This window comes from Bison bison, unplaced genomic scaffold, assembly GCF_000754665.1.
Source record: "Bison bison bison isolate TAMUID 2011002044 unplaced genomic scaffold, Bison_UMD1.0 scf7180017864456, whole genome shotgun sequence".
In the NCBI taxonomy this organism is placed as follows: Eukaryota; Metazoa; Chordata; class Mammalia; order Artiodactyla; family Bovidae; genus Bison; species Bison bison.
The window spans coordinates 15,559,251-15,577,507 of record NW_011495018.1 but is presented as its reverse complement, the minus strand read 5'-3'; the positions used below and the strand labels follow the sequence as shown (position 1 = coordinate 15,577,507).

Below are 18,257 nucleotides of genomic sequence, written 5' to 3'. Positions count from 1 at the left end.
TTCTGAATGTTGAGCTTTAAGCCAACTTTTTCACTCTCCTCTTTCGCTTTCATCAAGAGGCTTTTTAGTTCCTCTTCACTTTCTGCCATAAGGGTGGTATCATCTGCATATCTGAGGTTATTGATATTTCTCCTGGAAATCTTGATTCCAGCTTGTGCTTCTTCCAGTCCAGCGTTTCTCATGATGTACTCTGCATATAAGTTAAATAAGCAGGGTACAATATACAACCTTGATGTACTCCTTTTCCTATTTGGAACCAGTCTGTTGTTCCATGTCCAGTTCTAACTGTTGCTTCCTAACCTGCATACACATTTCTCAAGAGGCAGGTCAGGTGGTCTGGTATTCCCATCTCTTTCAGAATTTTCCACAGTTTATTGTGATCCACACAGTCAAAGGCTTGGCATAGTCAATAAAGCAGAAATAGATGTTTTTCTGGAGCTCTCTTGCTTTTTAGTTTCTTGTAATCATCAGCTCTACCATAGGCCAGTTCCAGAATGTCAAGGAATCCTTCATAGGGCCTCCTTTACACTGATGCTTTTTCTTCATCCATAAATCCTGGCACCTATTGGCTGGTACCCTGTCACTAGAGTTTTGCCTTTTCCAGAATGTCATGTTCATGGAAACATACAGTATGTTATCTCCTGAGACTGATTACTTTCCATTGACATACTCCTTTTAAGATTTATCCAAGTTGATTTTTTTTCCATCAGTAGTTCATTTCATTTTTGTTGTTAAGTGGTATTCCATTGAATGAATAGACTCCAGTCTTATTTATTCATCCACCCTTGGATAGATATGACTTGTTACACTTTTTGGCAACTATGAATAATGCTGCCCTGGACAACATACATAACTTGTAGGGGATTGTGCACACATAAGTTTTTGTTTCTTTAGTGAGATTAAAGAAACTTTCTTTAGTGGAAGTGAGATTGCTGAATCATTTGGTAAATGTATATTTATCTTTATAATAACTGCAACTATTTTTTTCAGAGTGACTGTATCATTTTGCTTTGCCACTAAGAAAGTATGAGGGTTTTGGTTGTTTCAAATCCTCAATACTTAGTACTGTCAGAATTTTTTTTATTTTAGCCATTCAGATGTGGTAGTATCTTGTTAGTTGCTCAGTATTTTCTGACTCATTGCGTAGCCCTCCAGGTTCCTTGTCCATGGGATTTCCCAGGCAAGAATACTGGAGTGGGTTGCCATGCCTTTCTCCAGGGGATCTTCCTGACCCAGGGATTGAACTCTGGTCTCCCGCATTGCAGGCACATTGTTTACCGCCTGAGCCATCAGGGAAGCCCCTGTGGTAGTATCTTATCATTTTAATCTGCATTTCTCTAATGGCTGACATTGAATATCTTTAAAAGACTGGTCTTTCCTTTTGAAATGCCTTTGAAACTCTGTCAAAAATCAATTCATCATCTAGTTTCCAGTCCCAGGAAACACTATATAACCATACATCTCTCTTTATGTCCCACTGGTCTCAACTATAAAACCTGGATGATGTGCTTGGGTAGTTTCATTGGACAGATCAGGGAAGAACACCAAAATTCAGAAACACCCTGAAATGTTTGAAAGTTAATGGTTTCTCCCCTCCAGTCTCCTCTGACTTCAGCCTTAATGTGGTGTGAAAACTTAAAGTGACTATTGTGGTCTAGACAGAAAACATCCTGGAAAAATCCTCCAGTTCTTTTTTTTTTTTAATTTTTGGTCACGCCTGTGGCATATGGAACCTGGGAGCCGCAGGTTTCCCTGAGCAGGGATCAAACCTGCACCCAGGTGCCATGGAAGGCAAAGTCTTAACCACTGGAGTGCAGGGGAAGTCCCCAAATCCTCTATTTCTGACTTATGCTGTGGAACAGGAAATTATTAAAGCTACAAAGAGAGTAGGGGAGATCCACCCCCCAATTTTCCTTTCTTTTCAGAAATTTACTCATCCCCAATTCCAAGCAGCCTTGAGGCAGTGACATTAGCTGCAGCTAAAATGCCTGGGAGGGGAAAGCTGCTAGAGCAAGATCTCCAAGAGGTGTGAGTCTTCCAGGTGATGTGGAACTGTGATCGTAAGCGTCTACACAAGTCCATCGCTTTTCCCTCTTCTCTGTCCTCCCAACGCAGAGTGTGGTCCAGTCACAGAAGTGGGTAGTTACGTGCCAGAGGAAGGCAAAGTGAAGTCCAGAAAAAATTTGGGAAATATCAGAGAGAGAAAAGCCATCCCAGAAAGTTGAACTTTATACAACAAAGGTCTGTATAGTCAAAGTTATGGTTTTTCTAGTAGTCATGTATGGATGTGAGAGTTGGACCATAAAGAAAGCTGAGCACCAAAGAATTGATGCTCTTGAATCGTGATGTGGGAGAAGACTCCTAAGAGTCCCTTGAACAGCAAAAAGATCAAACCAGTCAATCCTAAAGGAAATCAGTTCTGAATATTCATTGGAAGGACTGATGCTGAAGCTGAAGCTCCAATACTTTGGCCCTCTGATGCAAAAACCTGACTCATTGAAAAAGACCCTGATGATGGGAAAGGTTGAGGGCGGGAGGAGAAGCAGATGGCAGAGGATGAAGCCTGGTGTGCTGCATGCAGCCCATGGGGTCTGTTGTAAAGAGTTGGAAACGACTGATCGACTGAGCTGAACTGAAGTGAAAGGTGAACTTCTGGAATCTTCCATGTGAGGCTCTTTTCCTAATTAGCATACCAAAAAATTTAAGAAGAGGCTAATGGTTAGAACTCTTCCCAGGCCTTAAGACAGAATCCACAGGACAGACTCAAATAGAACTGAAAAAGCTTTGGGTACATTGTAAGCACAGCCTACTGATACCTAAAATAAAATATCTCTATAATAATACCAACATCTCTATAGGATAAAGTAAGACCTCTGTCCCTCTGTAAGTTTGATACATCAGAGAGGGCTGTGATGGAAGTGGGCCATTCTTCAGCTTGGTTAGCAAGTCAGCGAGTGTCTGTCAATATTTATTCATATCTTTTAAGAAAAACTTTATTATTACTGGATCTGTTAACCATCCATATTGAGAAAAGTACCATTTGACTTCTACCTCATACTAATAATAAAAATAAATTCCAGGAAGAAAGGGAAAACAATGAAGTATCTAGAGAATAATATGGGAATTCTTCACATCCTTAGAAATAAACAGAACACACAAAGCACATCAATAAAATTACAGTAAAACTAACAATTTTTGTCATCAGAAGATGTCTTTAGCATCATGCGAAAGCAAGCCATCCAGTACTACAAAATACTCACATCCTATATAAAGGACAAAGGCCTTATAGTCACAATGTATAACGTGTAAGTAAAGAAAAAACAGTCTTAAATCTCATTACTGCTCCCCTAAAATGGCAATAGACTTGAACAAGCACTTCGTGAAAAAAGATATAAAAGTGGCTAACAAAATATCAAAAGGCACTCCATTTAGTTTTTATCAGGGAATGCAAATTAAAACCACAATGTAATACTGTTTATTGTTCATCTGTCATAGTGGCTGGAAAGAACAAAATTTTGTTGTTAGTCACTCAGTTGTGTACAAATCTTTGTGACCCCGTGGATTGCAGCACGCCAGACTTCCCTGTCCTTCACCATCTCCTGGAGTTTACTCAAACTCATGTCCATTGAGTCGGTGATACCATCCAACCATCTCATCCTGTATTGCCCCCTTTTCCTCCTATCTTCAGTCTTTCCCAGCAGGAGGGTCTTTTCCAAAGAGTTGGCTCTTTGTATCAGGTGGCCAAAGTATTGGAGCTTCAGCTTCAGCATCAGTCTTTCAAATGAATATTCAGTGTTGATTTCCTTTAGGATTGACTGGTTTGATCTCCTTGCAGTTCAAGGGACTTTTAAGTGTCTTCTCCAACACCACAGTTCAAAGGGATCAATTCTTCAGCACTCAGCCTTTTTTTATGGGCCAGCTCTCATATCCATACATGACTACTGGACAAACCATGCCTTTGACTATATGGACATTTGTTGACTGTCCAGATCAAATGTTGGAGTAGTCGTGGAACTGTAAACACTTCTGGCAGTCTAGAAGTTTGTGCAGCAACTTTGAAAATAATGTGACTATATTGTAAAATTGAGTTTACATATCCTATGTTGATCCAGCTATTCCATTCCATCAAAGATCACATTAAACACATTTGTAATAGTGCATTTCAAATAGCTAAAACCTTGGCATAACCCAAATACCTAAAACTAATAGAATATGGAACAATGAAAAAGAACAGATTAATCCTCAAAGAACAATATAGATGATATTCATCAACAAAGTGTTGAACAAAAGAAGCTAGAAATAAAATAATATTTTAAGTTTACATCTGTATAAAGTTCAAAATAGGCAGAAACAAACTGCGGTGCTAAAAATTTTTGATAGTGACCTGTGAGGAAGAGGGGATGGGTAAAGTACTGTTTCTTTACTGGGGTGGTTGCTTGTGAACGTGCCAAGTCACTTCAGTCATATCAGACTCTTTGCAAGCCTGTGGAGTGTAGCCTGCCAGGCTCCTCTGTCCTTGGGATTCTCCAGGCAATAATACTGGAGTGAGTTGCCATGCCATCCTCCAGGGGAACTTCCCTGCCCAGAGATGGAACCCATGTCTCTTATGTCCTCTGCATTGACAGGCAGATTCTTTTTACCACTGGTGCCACCTGGGAAGCCCCAGGTGGTGGTTACATGGGGATATTTTCTTTGGGATAATTCACTGAGCTGTGGATTTATCATTTCTCTATGTGTACTGTGCATTAATGTTTTAGGAAAACTGTTTAAAAACAGTGTTTACTTCTTTTAAAATATTTAGAATATTTTGTATTTGAAACTTTTTATCCTATCTACGAGGTTTCAAAAGGTGTGCTTTAAATAAAAGTTGCGTGTAGAAAAGAATACTGTATACATTGACCTTTATAATTTTTGTGTAAGTTTGTAAGATTAAGGTGTTATCCACGTACATGATTTGTAATAGGAGGAGTTAACCAGGAAGGTCTTCCTTATGATATGTTTCTTGCTTTTTTAATAGTTTGCCAGCGAGGCTTTAGAGCACTCTATTTTCTGTAAAATATTTCAAGAAAGGAATGTATAGTTAACAAATGTCCTCTGTAGATTTTTAAGTCTGTTAGCAATTTTGAGGGGTTCATTTTGATATTTTTCTACAAATTTTTCATAAATGATATCTGTAGTAGATTTTATGGATTCTTTCCCAACTTCATTTAATTCCTTCCGCATGGCTGTGTAGTGATGATTCAATTTGGGAGAAATTGATCTCCCACCAGCGTCATGGGTGGGCTGAAGCCTTCAGTTCACCAAATGATTGGGGAATAGTGGGTGTGCATGATTGTGTGTGATGTAAATCTGGAACTGCTACATTCATTTTTGTATCTAAGAGGAAAACAAGCCTGAGAATTAAGCTGATGCACAACAGAGTATGTAGTTCAGAAAACAGAGAGAAATGAAGCCAAAGCCTTGACCAGAACAGACCTGCAAGTTATTCTTCTTTTTTACTTTGAGGAGGGTCTGTTCAGGCTCCCATAAGCAACTAACACAGACTGAGTGACTGTAACAACAGATATTTTATAATCTCACAGTTTTGGAGACTGGGAAGTCAGATCTGAGTGCCAGCATAACTGGCTTCTGGTGAGAGCTTTCTTCTTGGCCTGCAGATGACTGCCTTCTTGGTGTGTGTTCTTCTGGCCTTTTTCTTGGTACGAGTGCTTGGACAGAGAGCACAAGCTCTGTGGTGCCTTTTGATGTAAGGGCACTAATTCTGTTGTCTCAGGGCTCCACCATTATGACTGCATTAACCTTAGTCACGTGGGGCCTCCCAGGTGGCACTAATGGTAGAAGTACCCACCTGCCAATGCAGGAGACAAAAGAGAAGCTGATTTGATCCCTGGGTCTGGAAGATCCCCTGGAGAAGGGCCTGGCAACCCACTCCCATATTCTTGCCTGGAGAATCCCATGGACAGAGGATCCTGGTGAGCTACAGCCCATAGGGTCACAAAGAGTTGGGCATGACTGAAGTGACTTAGCACACATGCACAGCCTTAGTTACATCCAAAAGTTCTTCCTTCTAAATGTAATCACATTGGGCTTTAGGGCTTCAGCATACAGATTTGGGAGGAGCATTTGTAGCATTCTGCCTCTAGCCCCCTAGGTCATGTCCTTTTTGCATGCAAAGTACATTTATTCAATCCCAACAACCCGCAAAGGCTTCACTCATTCCAGAATCAACACTGAAGTCTAAAGTCTCATCGAAATATCATCTAAATCAAATGTGGGTGAGATTGGGGGGTATCATTTAACCTCGGGCAAAATTCCTCTCTAGTCATGAGCCTGTGATACCAGGCCAGTTATATTATTCCAAAATACCATGGTGGGATAGGCACGGAATAGATATTCCCACTTCAATAGGAAGAAAAGTAAAGGAAGAAAGGCGTGTGGGTCCCAAGTAAGTCTAAAACCTCGTAAGACTAGCTCCATCAGACCTTAAAGATTTGAGAACACTCCTCTTTGGTTCAGTGTTCTACCTCCAGGTCCCCCGAGAGGGCAGTGTCACCCCATAGCTCTGTGGAGTGGCCCTGCTGCTGTAGCTTGACGAGGTGACCCTGATGCTGCAGCAGTGGCTGCAGCCTTGCCCCCAAGGCCCTTGGTGGTGGCATCCTGGTCCTGCAAAACCAGACTCCACACTCTGAAACTGAGGAGCAGCCATTCTTGTCCCCTGGGCCTGTGGTGTGAGTAGGAGCCCTAAAGATCTCTGATTCACCTTTGGAGTCATTCTTCCCTTTTCTTAAAGGATAAAGCATGTTCCAGCTGAAGAGCCTTATGCTCCCATTTTACAGAATCAAAGAAACCTTACCACCTTCTTTCGTTCCATCTTGTTTTCTCTGTTTCCTTTAAACTCATGGTATCTCCCCTGGTATTATCACTTCTCTTTTCCTGGCTCACGCTGAAATGGCTGATTAATTCTATGAGTCACACCCATGATGTTTTCATAAAATGGTTCTTCAGCCACACTCTTAGTGTTCTCTTCAGAACAAGCTCCCCCCCCCTTTTTTTTTTGCAATATAGACAGACTGAGAATTTTCAAAATCTCCAAATTCTGGTTCTCTTTTGCTTATTAATTCCTACTTCAATTTATCTCTCTCCTCTTGAGTTTATCTATAAGCAATAAGTGAAAGTGAAGTCGCTCAGTTGTGTCCGACTCTTTGCGACCCCATGGACTGTAGCCCCCAGGCTCCTAGCTCCATGGGATTCTCCAGGCAAGAGTACTGGAGTGGGTTGCCATTTCCTTCTCCAGGGGATCTTCCTGACCCAGGGATCGAACCCCGGTCTCCCACATTCAGGCAGACACTTTAACCTCTGAGCCACCAGGGAAGCCAATGAGCAATCAGATCAGATCAGATCAGATCAGCCGCTCAGTTGTGTCTGACTCTTTCCGACCCCATGAATCGCAGCACACCAGGCCTCCCTGTCCCTCACCAACTCCCAGAGTTCACTGAGACTCACTTCCATCAAGTCAGTGATGCCATCCAGCCATCTCATCCTCTGTCATCCCCTTCTCCTCCTGCCCCCAATCGCTCCCAGCATCAGAGTCTTTTCCAATGAGTCAACTCTTCGCGTGAGGTGACCAAAGTACTGGAGTTTCAGCTTTAGCATCATTCCCTCCAAAGAAATCCCAGGGCTGATCTCCGTCAGAATGGACTGGTTGGATCTCCTTGCAGTCCAAGGGACTCTCAAGAGTCTTCTCCAACACCACAGTTCCAAAGCATCAATTTTTCGGCGCTCAGCCTTCTTCACAGTCCAACTCTCACATCCATACATGACCACTGGAAAAACCATAGCCTTGACTAGACGAACCTTTGAAGCAATAAGGAGGACCAAAGCTACATCTTCAATACTCTGGAACCTTCTATGCTAAATATTCAGTTTCAATGCTTTCAAATTCTGCCTTCCACAAAACACTAGAACAAAGTTCAGCCAAGTTCTTTGCCATTTTATAACAAAGATGACCTTTTCTCCATTTTCCAATAACCTATTGCTTGTTTGCATCTGAAACTTTACCAGAATGGCCTTCAATGTCCTTATGAATATCAGCATTCTGGTCTTGATTATTTATGTGTTCTCTAAGAAATGGAAGCTTTCTTTTTAGCTTTCCTGTTTGTTTTTTTTGTTTGTTTTTTGAGCTTACATCATACTTGGCTTTAATGTCTGTTTCTATCAATGGTCCTTTCATAGCAATCAAAGCTTTTTCAAGAGTACACCTCAAAATCCCCCCAGCTTCTCCCCATTCCAAAGCTGTTTCTGTGTTTGTAGATATTTGATCCCAAAATCTGTCTTAGCTCATGTTGCTGTAACAAACATGAAACTGAATGCAAACAACAGAAATCTATTATCTCGGAGTTCTGGAAGCCAGCAAGTCCCAGACCAGGTTGCCGGCATGGTTGGTTTTTGATGTGGGCCACTTATTGGCTTTCAGATGGCCACTTTCTCCCTGGATGCTCCCTTGGCCTTTCCTCAGTGTGTACCCATGGGAAGAGGGAGAGACGGGCAGGGGGGCAGTAAAGGGAGAGGGAGAAAGTATGGGAGTGAAAACACTCTCTAGAGTCTCTTCTTGCAGGAAGACTAATCCTGTTACATCTGGTTCCCTCTCTTATGACTTTATTTAACCTAATTAGCTCCTGAATCCCCTGTCTCCAAATATAGTCATGTTGGGTGTTAGGGCTTCAAAAATATGAATTTGGGGAGAACATACTTCAGTTCATAGGAGACAGTGTAAAATCTGTTTAATTCCAAGACCGTTTATCCCATTTTGTGTTATTTTGTGTTACTTGTATTCAAAATCATCTTAACTGACAGTGCCTTCTAAAGTGTAGTTAACGCTTGCTTCAGATCAGATCAGATCAGTCGCTCAGTCGTGTCCGACTCTTTGTGACCCCATGAATCGCAGCACGCCAGGCCTCCCTGTCCATCACGAACTCCCAGAGTTCACTGAGACTCACGTCCATCGAGTCAGTGATGCCATCCAGCCATCTCATCCTCTGTTGTCCCCTTCTCCTCTTGCCTCCAATCCCTCCCAGCATCAGAGTCTTTTCCAGTGAGTCAACTCTTCACATGAGGTGGCCAAAGTACTGGAGTTTCAGCTTTAGCATCATTACTTCCAAAGGAATCCCAGGGCTGATCTCCTTCAGAATGGACTGGTTGGATCTCCTTCCAGTCCAAGGGACTCTCAAGAGTCTTCTCCAACACCACAGTTCAAAAGCATCAATTCTTCAGCGCTCAGCCTTCTTCAGAGTCCAATTCTTGCTTATCAACCTGCAAGAAAGTTTGTAGCAATTTATGTTGTGAACATATTACTTCTCCAGTTTCACCCCCTAAGCTTTTCTGGGTTTTCATCTTTGCAATATGATGATGGAAACAAGTAATTTTTTTAAATATGCAGATGTATTACATTCTAAGTTGATAATTTACTTTGTGAACATTTTAGTTGGTTAAGACAGAAATATCCTTCAAGTGTTAGGAAGGTGTTTTTAAAAGCTTTAAAATATATTTTCTGCAATAGTAGTAATTAAGAAGTAAATGAGTTTTTGTAATATTATGTTTCTGTATTTCAAAACAATTCCCTAGTTTGTACATTTTTTTCAGAGAAATAAAAGCATCTTTTAAAAAATGTATTTAAGACAAATTTTATGATCACTTAACCTAAATTTCTATAAAATCTTGACAATATTATCTCTTTTTGCATTTGGCTGACTAGATTACCACTAGAGAGTATTTCTCTGTCAATAAAACCGTGCTTTACAATATAACCTTACACGACACTGTGTTACTTTTCTTGAATTCTTTTTAATTTTCCCTAAATGAGAGTACCTAATGACTTCCTTATTTTTTCACATTAACAATCTTTTCCATAATGACCATTTTATGAAGGTTCAAATCAAATTATTCAAATATCTCTCCGTGAGTTCCTACGTTTCCTTTTTTTTTTAAATCCCTGTAGCTTATACATTTGCTTTTAAGAGTTTCTTTTCTTTTTGTTTTTTCCTGTTTCCATTGGGAGGATTTTTTGAAGGGTGTTTAATAGTTCCCATCTTCTAGACTGTTATACAGCTTAAAAAAAAAAAAAGACAGCTCAGTTACTTCCTGTACCCCTGCTTCCCTCTGCAATACCTATACCAGGGAACAATCAAGCTATTGTAAAATACAATAGAAAACAAGATATGAAAGACAGCAGCAAAACTAATTTTTATCTGACAAACTTGCTGCAATATTAGATTAAAGGATGTTTGATGTTGCCCATTAAGACCTTTGACCTAAGAAATATATTAGGGAAAAGCTAATTGGAGCAGATAAACCCAGAATTTTGGTCACTTTAGATAATAATAATACAAAGTTCATTTATCATTCACTTAAAGTTCAGTGTGCAAAAGGGAACATGTGGAAGGGGCAGAGTGGTGTGTAGGGCACTGTGCCACCAGTGAAATTAGACTGATGAAAATGTTGTCATTCTTCAGGCTTCCAGGATTGTCAGTGGGTACTGGCATTTTCTAACAGTCACCAAAGTATGAGTGCAATGTTTCAATTATGCTGTCTAAGTTAAGTGTTTTCATTTGTTTGCCGTTTAATAAAGTGAATACCAGCTACCCTGGTAGCTTGGATGGTAAAGCGTCTGCCTACACTGTGGGACACCTGGGTTCCATCCCTGGGTCAGGCAGATCCCCTGGAGAAGGAAATGGCAACCCACTCCAGTACTGTTGCCTGGAAAACCCCATGAATCGAGGAGCCTGGTAGGCTACAGTTCATGGGGTTGCAAAGAGTCAGACATAACTGAGCAACTTCACTTTAATAAAGTGAAAGTCCTTAATTAATTGGATTTTATGTAGATTTTTAATAAGAACTGTAGGTTTTATTTGCTGTGTAGTTTAGTAGAAATAAAAAAGCTTTATGAAGTATTTACTTTGCCATGAGGATAATAATGCCAAAAAAGGCGTTCAGTTTCAGAAAAAATGATAAGATATTCAAATCAATTAACCAATTTTATTCAGTTAGTAAAGGTTTAATGATAACTACTATATGCCAGGAATTGAGATATATTTTTATTGAATTTTTAATTATTGGAGGTTATTAGAATATTAGAAGAAAATTTGCTTAAGCTATTTATTGATTTTACCAATTTCTCATCAGGATAATCTCTGTTTACATTTTATTACCAATCTAGTATGAATTAACGTAGAAAACATGCAGACCCCTAAAGTGTATATCTCCTCTTCTCAAGGAGAAAAAATCATTAAAACTGAAAAATTTTGTACTGGCTTTCTGTATTGTTATAAAAGTAACACTCTTTACCTGTGTCATGAAATTTAGATCAGAAAGATTAAGTTCCGAATGGAGAAATTTGATAAGTCTTTAGTGTCCTAAACTGAACCTTGATCATGTAACTATTCTGGAGGGGAGAATATTGTGAATTACTGGTTATCAAATATGAATACTTTTTATTGGTATTTAGCTTGTGTTTAATCATTAAATATGAATGGATTTTGGTGCTTATACTATTGCCTACTACTGCAGACATTGTGAGAGAAACAGTTGGCAAGATGTGACGTCCGACTGAGTATAAGGGATGATAAAATTGAATGTGTTTTGACATTTTAGCTGGAAAAATAATAGACAAGGCAACATAAAGGGGAGGACTTGCAATTTAAGACTTTGATAACTTTGGCAATTTACATAAACACTTCATGCCCTCAACTTTCTCATCTTTAAAATGAATATAGATCATGTGTGATTGTGGTAATGAAAGAATTAATGCTTGTGAAACATGTCATGCAGTGCTTGGTACATATTACTCAGTAGATGTTAGTTCCTTTTATTATGAACGTTATTCTTGAGTTCAGTTTGTATATGGCAGATTTATCTCTTATGTTAAAATTCTTATAGGGTAGGACTTAAATTCAGATAACTAGATCCTTAGATTATATATAAATTATCAATTCTCAGTACTGTATTTCAACAGTTTCATGTTAACCTGGAAATACATGGGAAGTGTAACTGCTGTGCCAGCAATTCACACTAGAACAGGGTTTCAACAGTGTTGGAGGGTTGGGCTGGGGAAAGTCTTTTGATGGGGAGGTGGACTGGCCTGTCTATTGTAGCATATTTATCAGCATCCACTTGTGTCCACCAACTGTTGACAACCAAAAAGGTCTCCAGCCACTGTCAAATGTGCCCTGGAAGGCAAAACTCTGCTGATTGATGACCACTGGGCTAGAGGAATCATGTGAGTGTCTTCAACTATATAAAGAAGTATTAGCATATAGAAGAGAGAAATGACTGATTCAGTGTAACCCAGAGACAGAAGCAGCACTGATTAATTAAAGTTAGAAAGACAGGTTAATAGAAAATTTCATAGTTTGAGCTATTATCTTAAAAATAAAATGCACTAACAGAAGTCAGCATCTTCTTTGCTACCATGAATATTTATTTAGGCTCTAGGGTTCTGCTGGGAATTTCTTTCCTGGGAGGGAGTCTGAACTAAATAATCTCATGCAGTTCAGTTCAGTTCAGTCACTCAGTCGTGTCCGACTCTTTGCGACCCCATGAATCACAGCACGCCAGGCCTCCCTGTCCATCACCAACTCCCGGAGTTCACTCAGACTCACGTCCATCGAGTCGGTGATGCCATCCAGCCATCTCATCCTCTGTCATCCCCTTCTCCTCCTGCCCCCAATCCCTCCCAGCATCAGAGTCTTTTCCAATGAGTCAACTCTTCGCATGAGGTGGCCAGAGTACTGGAGTTTCAGCTTTAGCATCATTCCTTCCAAAGAAATCCCAGGGCTGATCTCCTTTAAAATGGACTGGTTGGATTTCCTTGCAGTCCAGGGGACTTTCAAGAGTCTTCTCCAACACCACAGTTCAAAAGCATCAATTCTTCGGCACTCAGCTTTCTTCACAGTCCAACTCTCACATCCATACATGACCACTGGAAAAACCACAGCCTTGACTAGACGGACCTTTGTTGGCAAAGTAATGTCTCTGCTTTTGAATATGCTCTCTAGGTTGGTCATAACTTTCCTTCCAAGGAGTAAGCGTCTTTTAATTTCATGGCTGCAATTACCATCTGTAGTGATTTTGGAGCCCCAAAAAATAAAGTCTGTTTTATTTAAAATAAAGACACTGTTTCCACTGTTTACCCATCTATTTCCCATGAAGTGATGGAACCAGATGCCATGATCTTTGTTTTCTGAATGTTGAGCTTTAAGCCAACTTTTTCACTCTCCTCTTTCACTTTCATCAAGAGGCTTTTTAGTTCCTCTTCACTTTCTGCCATAAGGGTGGTGTCATCTGCATATCTGAGGTGATCGATGTTTCTCCTGGCAATCTTGATTCCAGCTTGTGCTTCTTCCAGCCCAACGTTTCTCATGATGTACTCTGCATATAAGTTAAATAAGCAGGGTGACAATATACAGCCTTGACATACTCCTTTTCCTATTTGGAACCAGTCTGTTGTTCCATGTCCAATTCTAACTGTTGCTTCCTGACCCGCATATAGGTTTCTCAAGAGGCAGGTCAGGTGGTCTGGTATTCCCATCTTTTTCAGAATTTTCCACAGTTTATTGTGATCCACACAGTCAAAGGCTTTGGCATAGTCAATAAAGCAAAAATAGATATTTTTTGGAACTTTCTTGCTTTTTCAATGATCCAGCGGATGTTGGCAATTTGATCTCGGGTCCTCTGCCTTTTCTAAAACCATAGGTCTCTTCTAATGATAAGATGCTCTCACGTTGGCATGTTTAATGACTTTTATTTGGAAATGATTCCAATTGAAGTCTCTGTTGAAGCCATGAGAGTGACTGACCTCTTCATCTGAGAACAAGAGTAGATAGCAACATGGTTTTGTGAACAAAATTTCAGGGATGTCCATAGTTTAAATCAAGGAATTTGGAACACAGTCTACCTTCGTTGACCCCATAGTGTGTCAAGAAGGATGAAAGGAAGCCAAGAAAATAAAGTGTTCAGAAGGAAAAGAATGGTTGGCTGGTATTCTCAATTGAGAAGTAAAAGTTAGTTGATAGAGAAAAGACTAGTTTATTTAATTTTTAAAAAGTGAGGAAAGTAGTCACTAAAATGTTGCATACTTTGTAAACATTAATTATCAATACTAACAGTTTAATTAGTATAAAAATTAGATACCAACTTATTAAGATACTAAATAAGACTAGGTTGTGAGAAGATTGACATGGCAGTGGCTATGTGGACCACTTGCTCAGTCACCTAGAGAAAGCTTCAGGATTAAGAAAATAAGGTTATTGCTTCTTATTTTTTAGGAGATGTGGGACTTAAGCACTTCTGAAAAATTGAATTTAGACAAAGCAAATGATTTATAAATATTTGGGAGAAAGACAATTATGTAAAAACCAGAAAGGCACCTCAGTGGTTGATCCTGGGGAATATGTAGAACAACTGGTTGTGAGATGGTGTGCAAGCTCAGAGTTCCTAACAGGTGGGGAGGAAAGAGTTTGAGGCTTACCTGGCTCATTTTGAATTTTTGCTCTATCACTTAAACTCACTGTATGACTGTCAGCAAGTTACTTTGAACTTCTCTGAGCACTGGATTGTTCTTTTCTAAAATGAGAATAGTATATCCTGTCTGGAAATGTTCTTAGAACAGTGTGACATACCTATCACTTATCTGGAATGTGTTCCTACTCAGTGTATCGGTGTTAGAGTTGTCTTTGTCGTCATCATTGAAAGATATTCTAAGATCTCTAAGTGAGGCAAGGAGAAAAAATATATTTAAGCAGAAAAAATATATTTAAGGATTTGACAAGAGAAGAAAGTGTCAACATTTACACTGCTTATGAGTGAATCAATTGATGAATACAACAATTATCATTAACAGTGAAGACCAGGGTTTTTTTGTAATAACCAATGGCCAGTGAATTTGTAGTGGCCCTATTCCACTCCCTTCTGGGTCACTGGAAAAGACTGCGATGCTGGGAGGGATTGGGGGCAGGAGGAGAAGGGGATGACAGAGGATGAGATGGCTGGATGGCATCACCGACTCGATGGACGTGAGTCTGAGTGAACTCTGGGAGTTAGTGATGGACAGGGAGGCCTGGCGTGCTGCGATTCATGGGATCGCAAAGAGTTGGACACAACTGAGAGATTGAACTGAACTAAACTGGATCTTTTGATAGCGTAATCTTTGACCACAAAGCAAAGAAAGAGAAAAGAAGCAGTAATGTATGGCTGGGGTTGATTAATCATATTCACATAAATCTGTTATTTTGAGATTTATCAGTCTCAAATTACTGCTAAAAATGTATATTCTCCATTATCATTGTCTATGGCATATTGTACTTCATATATATTGACCACATGTATATACATTGTAACTGAATTATTTTTTTTTAATTTTATTTAATTTTTAAACTTTACATAATTGTATTAGTTTTGCCAAATATCAAAATGAATCCACCACAGGTATACATGTATACCTGAATTATTTCTTAATTTACACATTGGCATATACAAGGATTCTCAACTTCAGTACAACTGATGTTTTGGGTTGAATAATTCTTTGTCACTGGGGGCAGTCCTGTGCATTTCAGGATACTTAGTAGCATGCCTGGCTGTACTCACTAGAGTATAGTTGTACTTCTCTCCCATTGTGATAATCAGACATGTATTTTGTTGTTCAGTTGGTAAGTCATGTCCAACTCTTTGCGATCCCGTGGACTATAGCACGCAAGGCTTCCTTGTCCTTCACCATCTCCTGGAGTTTGCTCAAACTCACGTCCATTGAGTCCGTGATGCTGTCCTACCATCTCATCCTCTGCCGTCCCCTTATCATCCTGCCCTCAATCTTTTCCAGTAGCAGGGTCTTTTCCAGTGAGTCAGTTCTTCACATCAGGTGGCCAAAAAATTGGAGCTTCAGCTTCAGCATCAGTCCTTTCAATGAATATTCAGGACTGATTTCCTTTAGGATTGACTGGTTTGATCTTGCTGTCAGAGTCTTCTCCAAAATTGCAGTTCAAAAGCAATATGTATCTAGATGTTTTTAAATGTCCCCGGTCCGGGTCAGTGGCAGACGGGAAAGGGCTAGATCATCTTCAGTTCAGAACTATAGGAATATTCTCAGATATAAGTTGGTTGCTGATAATTTAAAATGAATAAATGTGTGATCTTTAAATTTATAAAATTGCCAGAATTTATGACTCTTACCAATTCTAGATAGATTTATTGCTATGTAAAACCAGCAGAATTATAAAGTTACATTCCTTCTGACAGAGAAAATCTGAGAGATAGACTCTACTGTATCTTAAGGAGTATAAATAATTTTTTCTACATGTATACCTTGATTTTACTTGAGAATGTTTTAAAAATTTCTAATTTACTCTTCTTTCTCTTGAATATTTACCAAGGCAAAGTGGTTAGTTAAATATATTTAAAAATATTCTACATATTCTTTTATTATTTCATGATATATTACAAGTGTTTAAAGCAAAATTTATTTGTGTTTTATTTTCTAGTTGTTTTTTATCTTTATTATTGGTGGCTGCTGTGGTATGGAAGATCAAGCAAACATGTTGGGCTTCTCGGCGGAGAGAGGTAATAGTAATATTTACTTAATGTTTTGTTTAAAGATTCAGACAAACATATGGATCTCTAGTGCTTAATTGACATGCTCCTTTCAAATAGAGTTTTTCAAATGAATTTCATTTATTAAGATTGAACGAGTCAATCTAGCATTGTTTAAGCTTTAGAGCAAAATTTGCCACCGTCTTCTTAAATCCATATGTGTAGAAGCATTGTTTAGTTGAAAGCAGTTTTTTTAAAAATACTGTTAGAATTTATAGTGAATACAAATATTAGTTTTATTGATTAAATAACCTTCAATCACTTTAATTTAGGTAATTATATTATAAAAACATAATTTATTTTTATAACTCTTAAAATTTAAAGGAATGTTCTGGGCAATAAATATTAATTTTTTGGTTTGTATCTCATAGAATTTTTTAATTTTCAAATTTTTTCCATTTCATGGGTATCTGATAATCCAAGTATGTCTGTATTGCCCCTCAATATGATACATTACTATAGCAGAATTAATCATGTGTATCTGTTATAATCTTAAAATTGATAAAAAATGTAATAGTCTTACAGAACAACAGCTTATGATATAAATATACAAATATAGTTTCTTAACTTTGTATGTAATAGTTAATTGAAAAGAGCAAAGAAATATTATAATATGAGGACCCCATGTGTACAGTAGATTTATTGTTCTATGCTTTATATAATGGAAAAGCAAGTTTCTGTTTTTATTAATATTATTTCAGCCTATTACTATTAATATTAGTAGTATTAGCATTCTATTTGCTGTTGCATTGCCCAGTATATTTTTATATGTTTAATTTTGTGCAGTGATGTATAGCAAAGATATAATTGCTTACCTACTTATTTTCATATAATAAAAGATTATGTTTAAAAACAATCCAGAATATTCCAAACTATAGAATTAGTAAATAATATGAGTTCTTCTTAATTATTCTGTTTTCAAATATCCAGTGCCTACCTATGTTTGCAAACTTGAAACCACTTCCCTGCATATAAATTACTGATCCTAATTACCTCCACTTTTCTGATTTTCTGCATATGGTCAGTGCAGTGTCAGTGAGAATTTACTTGGTATGATGCTATGATAAAAAGTAATCCAATTTAAAAGGAGTTTTTAAAGTGTAAATATATAAATATTTTGCAAAAAGAGTTCTGTGTAGAAATCAAAAATCTTCTACATATGCTAGGCAATTTGTTAAGGTAAAAGTATAGATTCAGTAAGGCTAAAACAAATGAAAAATAAGTGAAGCAGTTTGAAGACCTTCCATAATGGAAGAGAACAAGTGACATTTTATGCCTCTAATTCATTAAAAAAGAGGTCAGGAGCAATCAGGGAGATTGGGTTCATACTTCATTATGATTAGCAATGTTTAAGTATCTGATTTCTACAGTTTATAAAATATAACTATATAAATATAGCATTTGTGGAAAGATCAGTGTACAACTCTGCCATTAACTAGCTGGGTGAGTGCTCTAATTGAATTTGCTTTCCTCTTGTATTGCACTATATAGCTTAATCTCAGTTAGAGGTTCCTAGAACTGTAGGAATGTTTATATTTAATGACTAAAGTTTATAAGCTATTAAATATTTGAGAAAAATGTTGAGAATTGTTCATTTAATTATGAAACTTTGACACTTTTCA

The 18,257-nt window shown here is 38.3% G+C and overlaps 1 protein-coding gene across 2 annotated transcripts in view; it reads left to right on the top strand.

Annotated features, from left to right (window-relative positions):
• ATRNL1 (attractin-like 1) overlaps positions 1–18,257 on the top strand; it is a 779,810-nt gene that overhangs the window by 322,645 nt on the left and 438,908 nt on the right. For both annotated transcript variants that reach the window (XM_010859292.1, XM_010859293.1), the window contains exon 26: positions 16,527–16,605. In XM_010859292.1, coding sequence (XP_010857594.1) covers positions 16,527–16,605 — 79 coding nt within the window. The remainder of the gene's footprint in view (positions 1–16,526; positions 16,606–18,257) is intronic.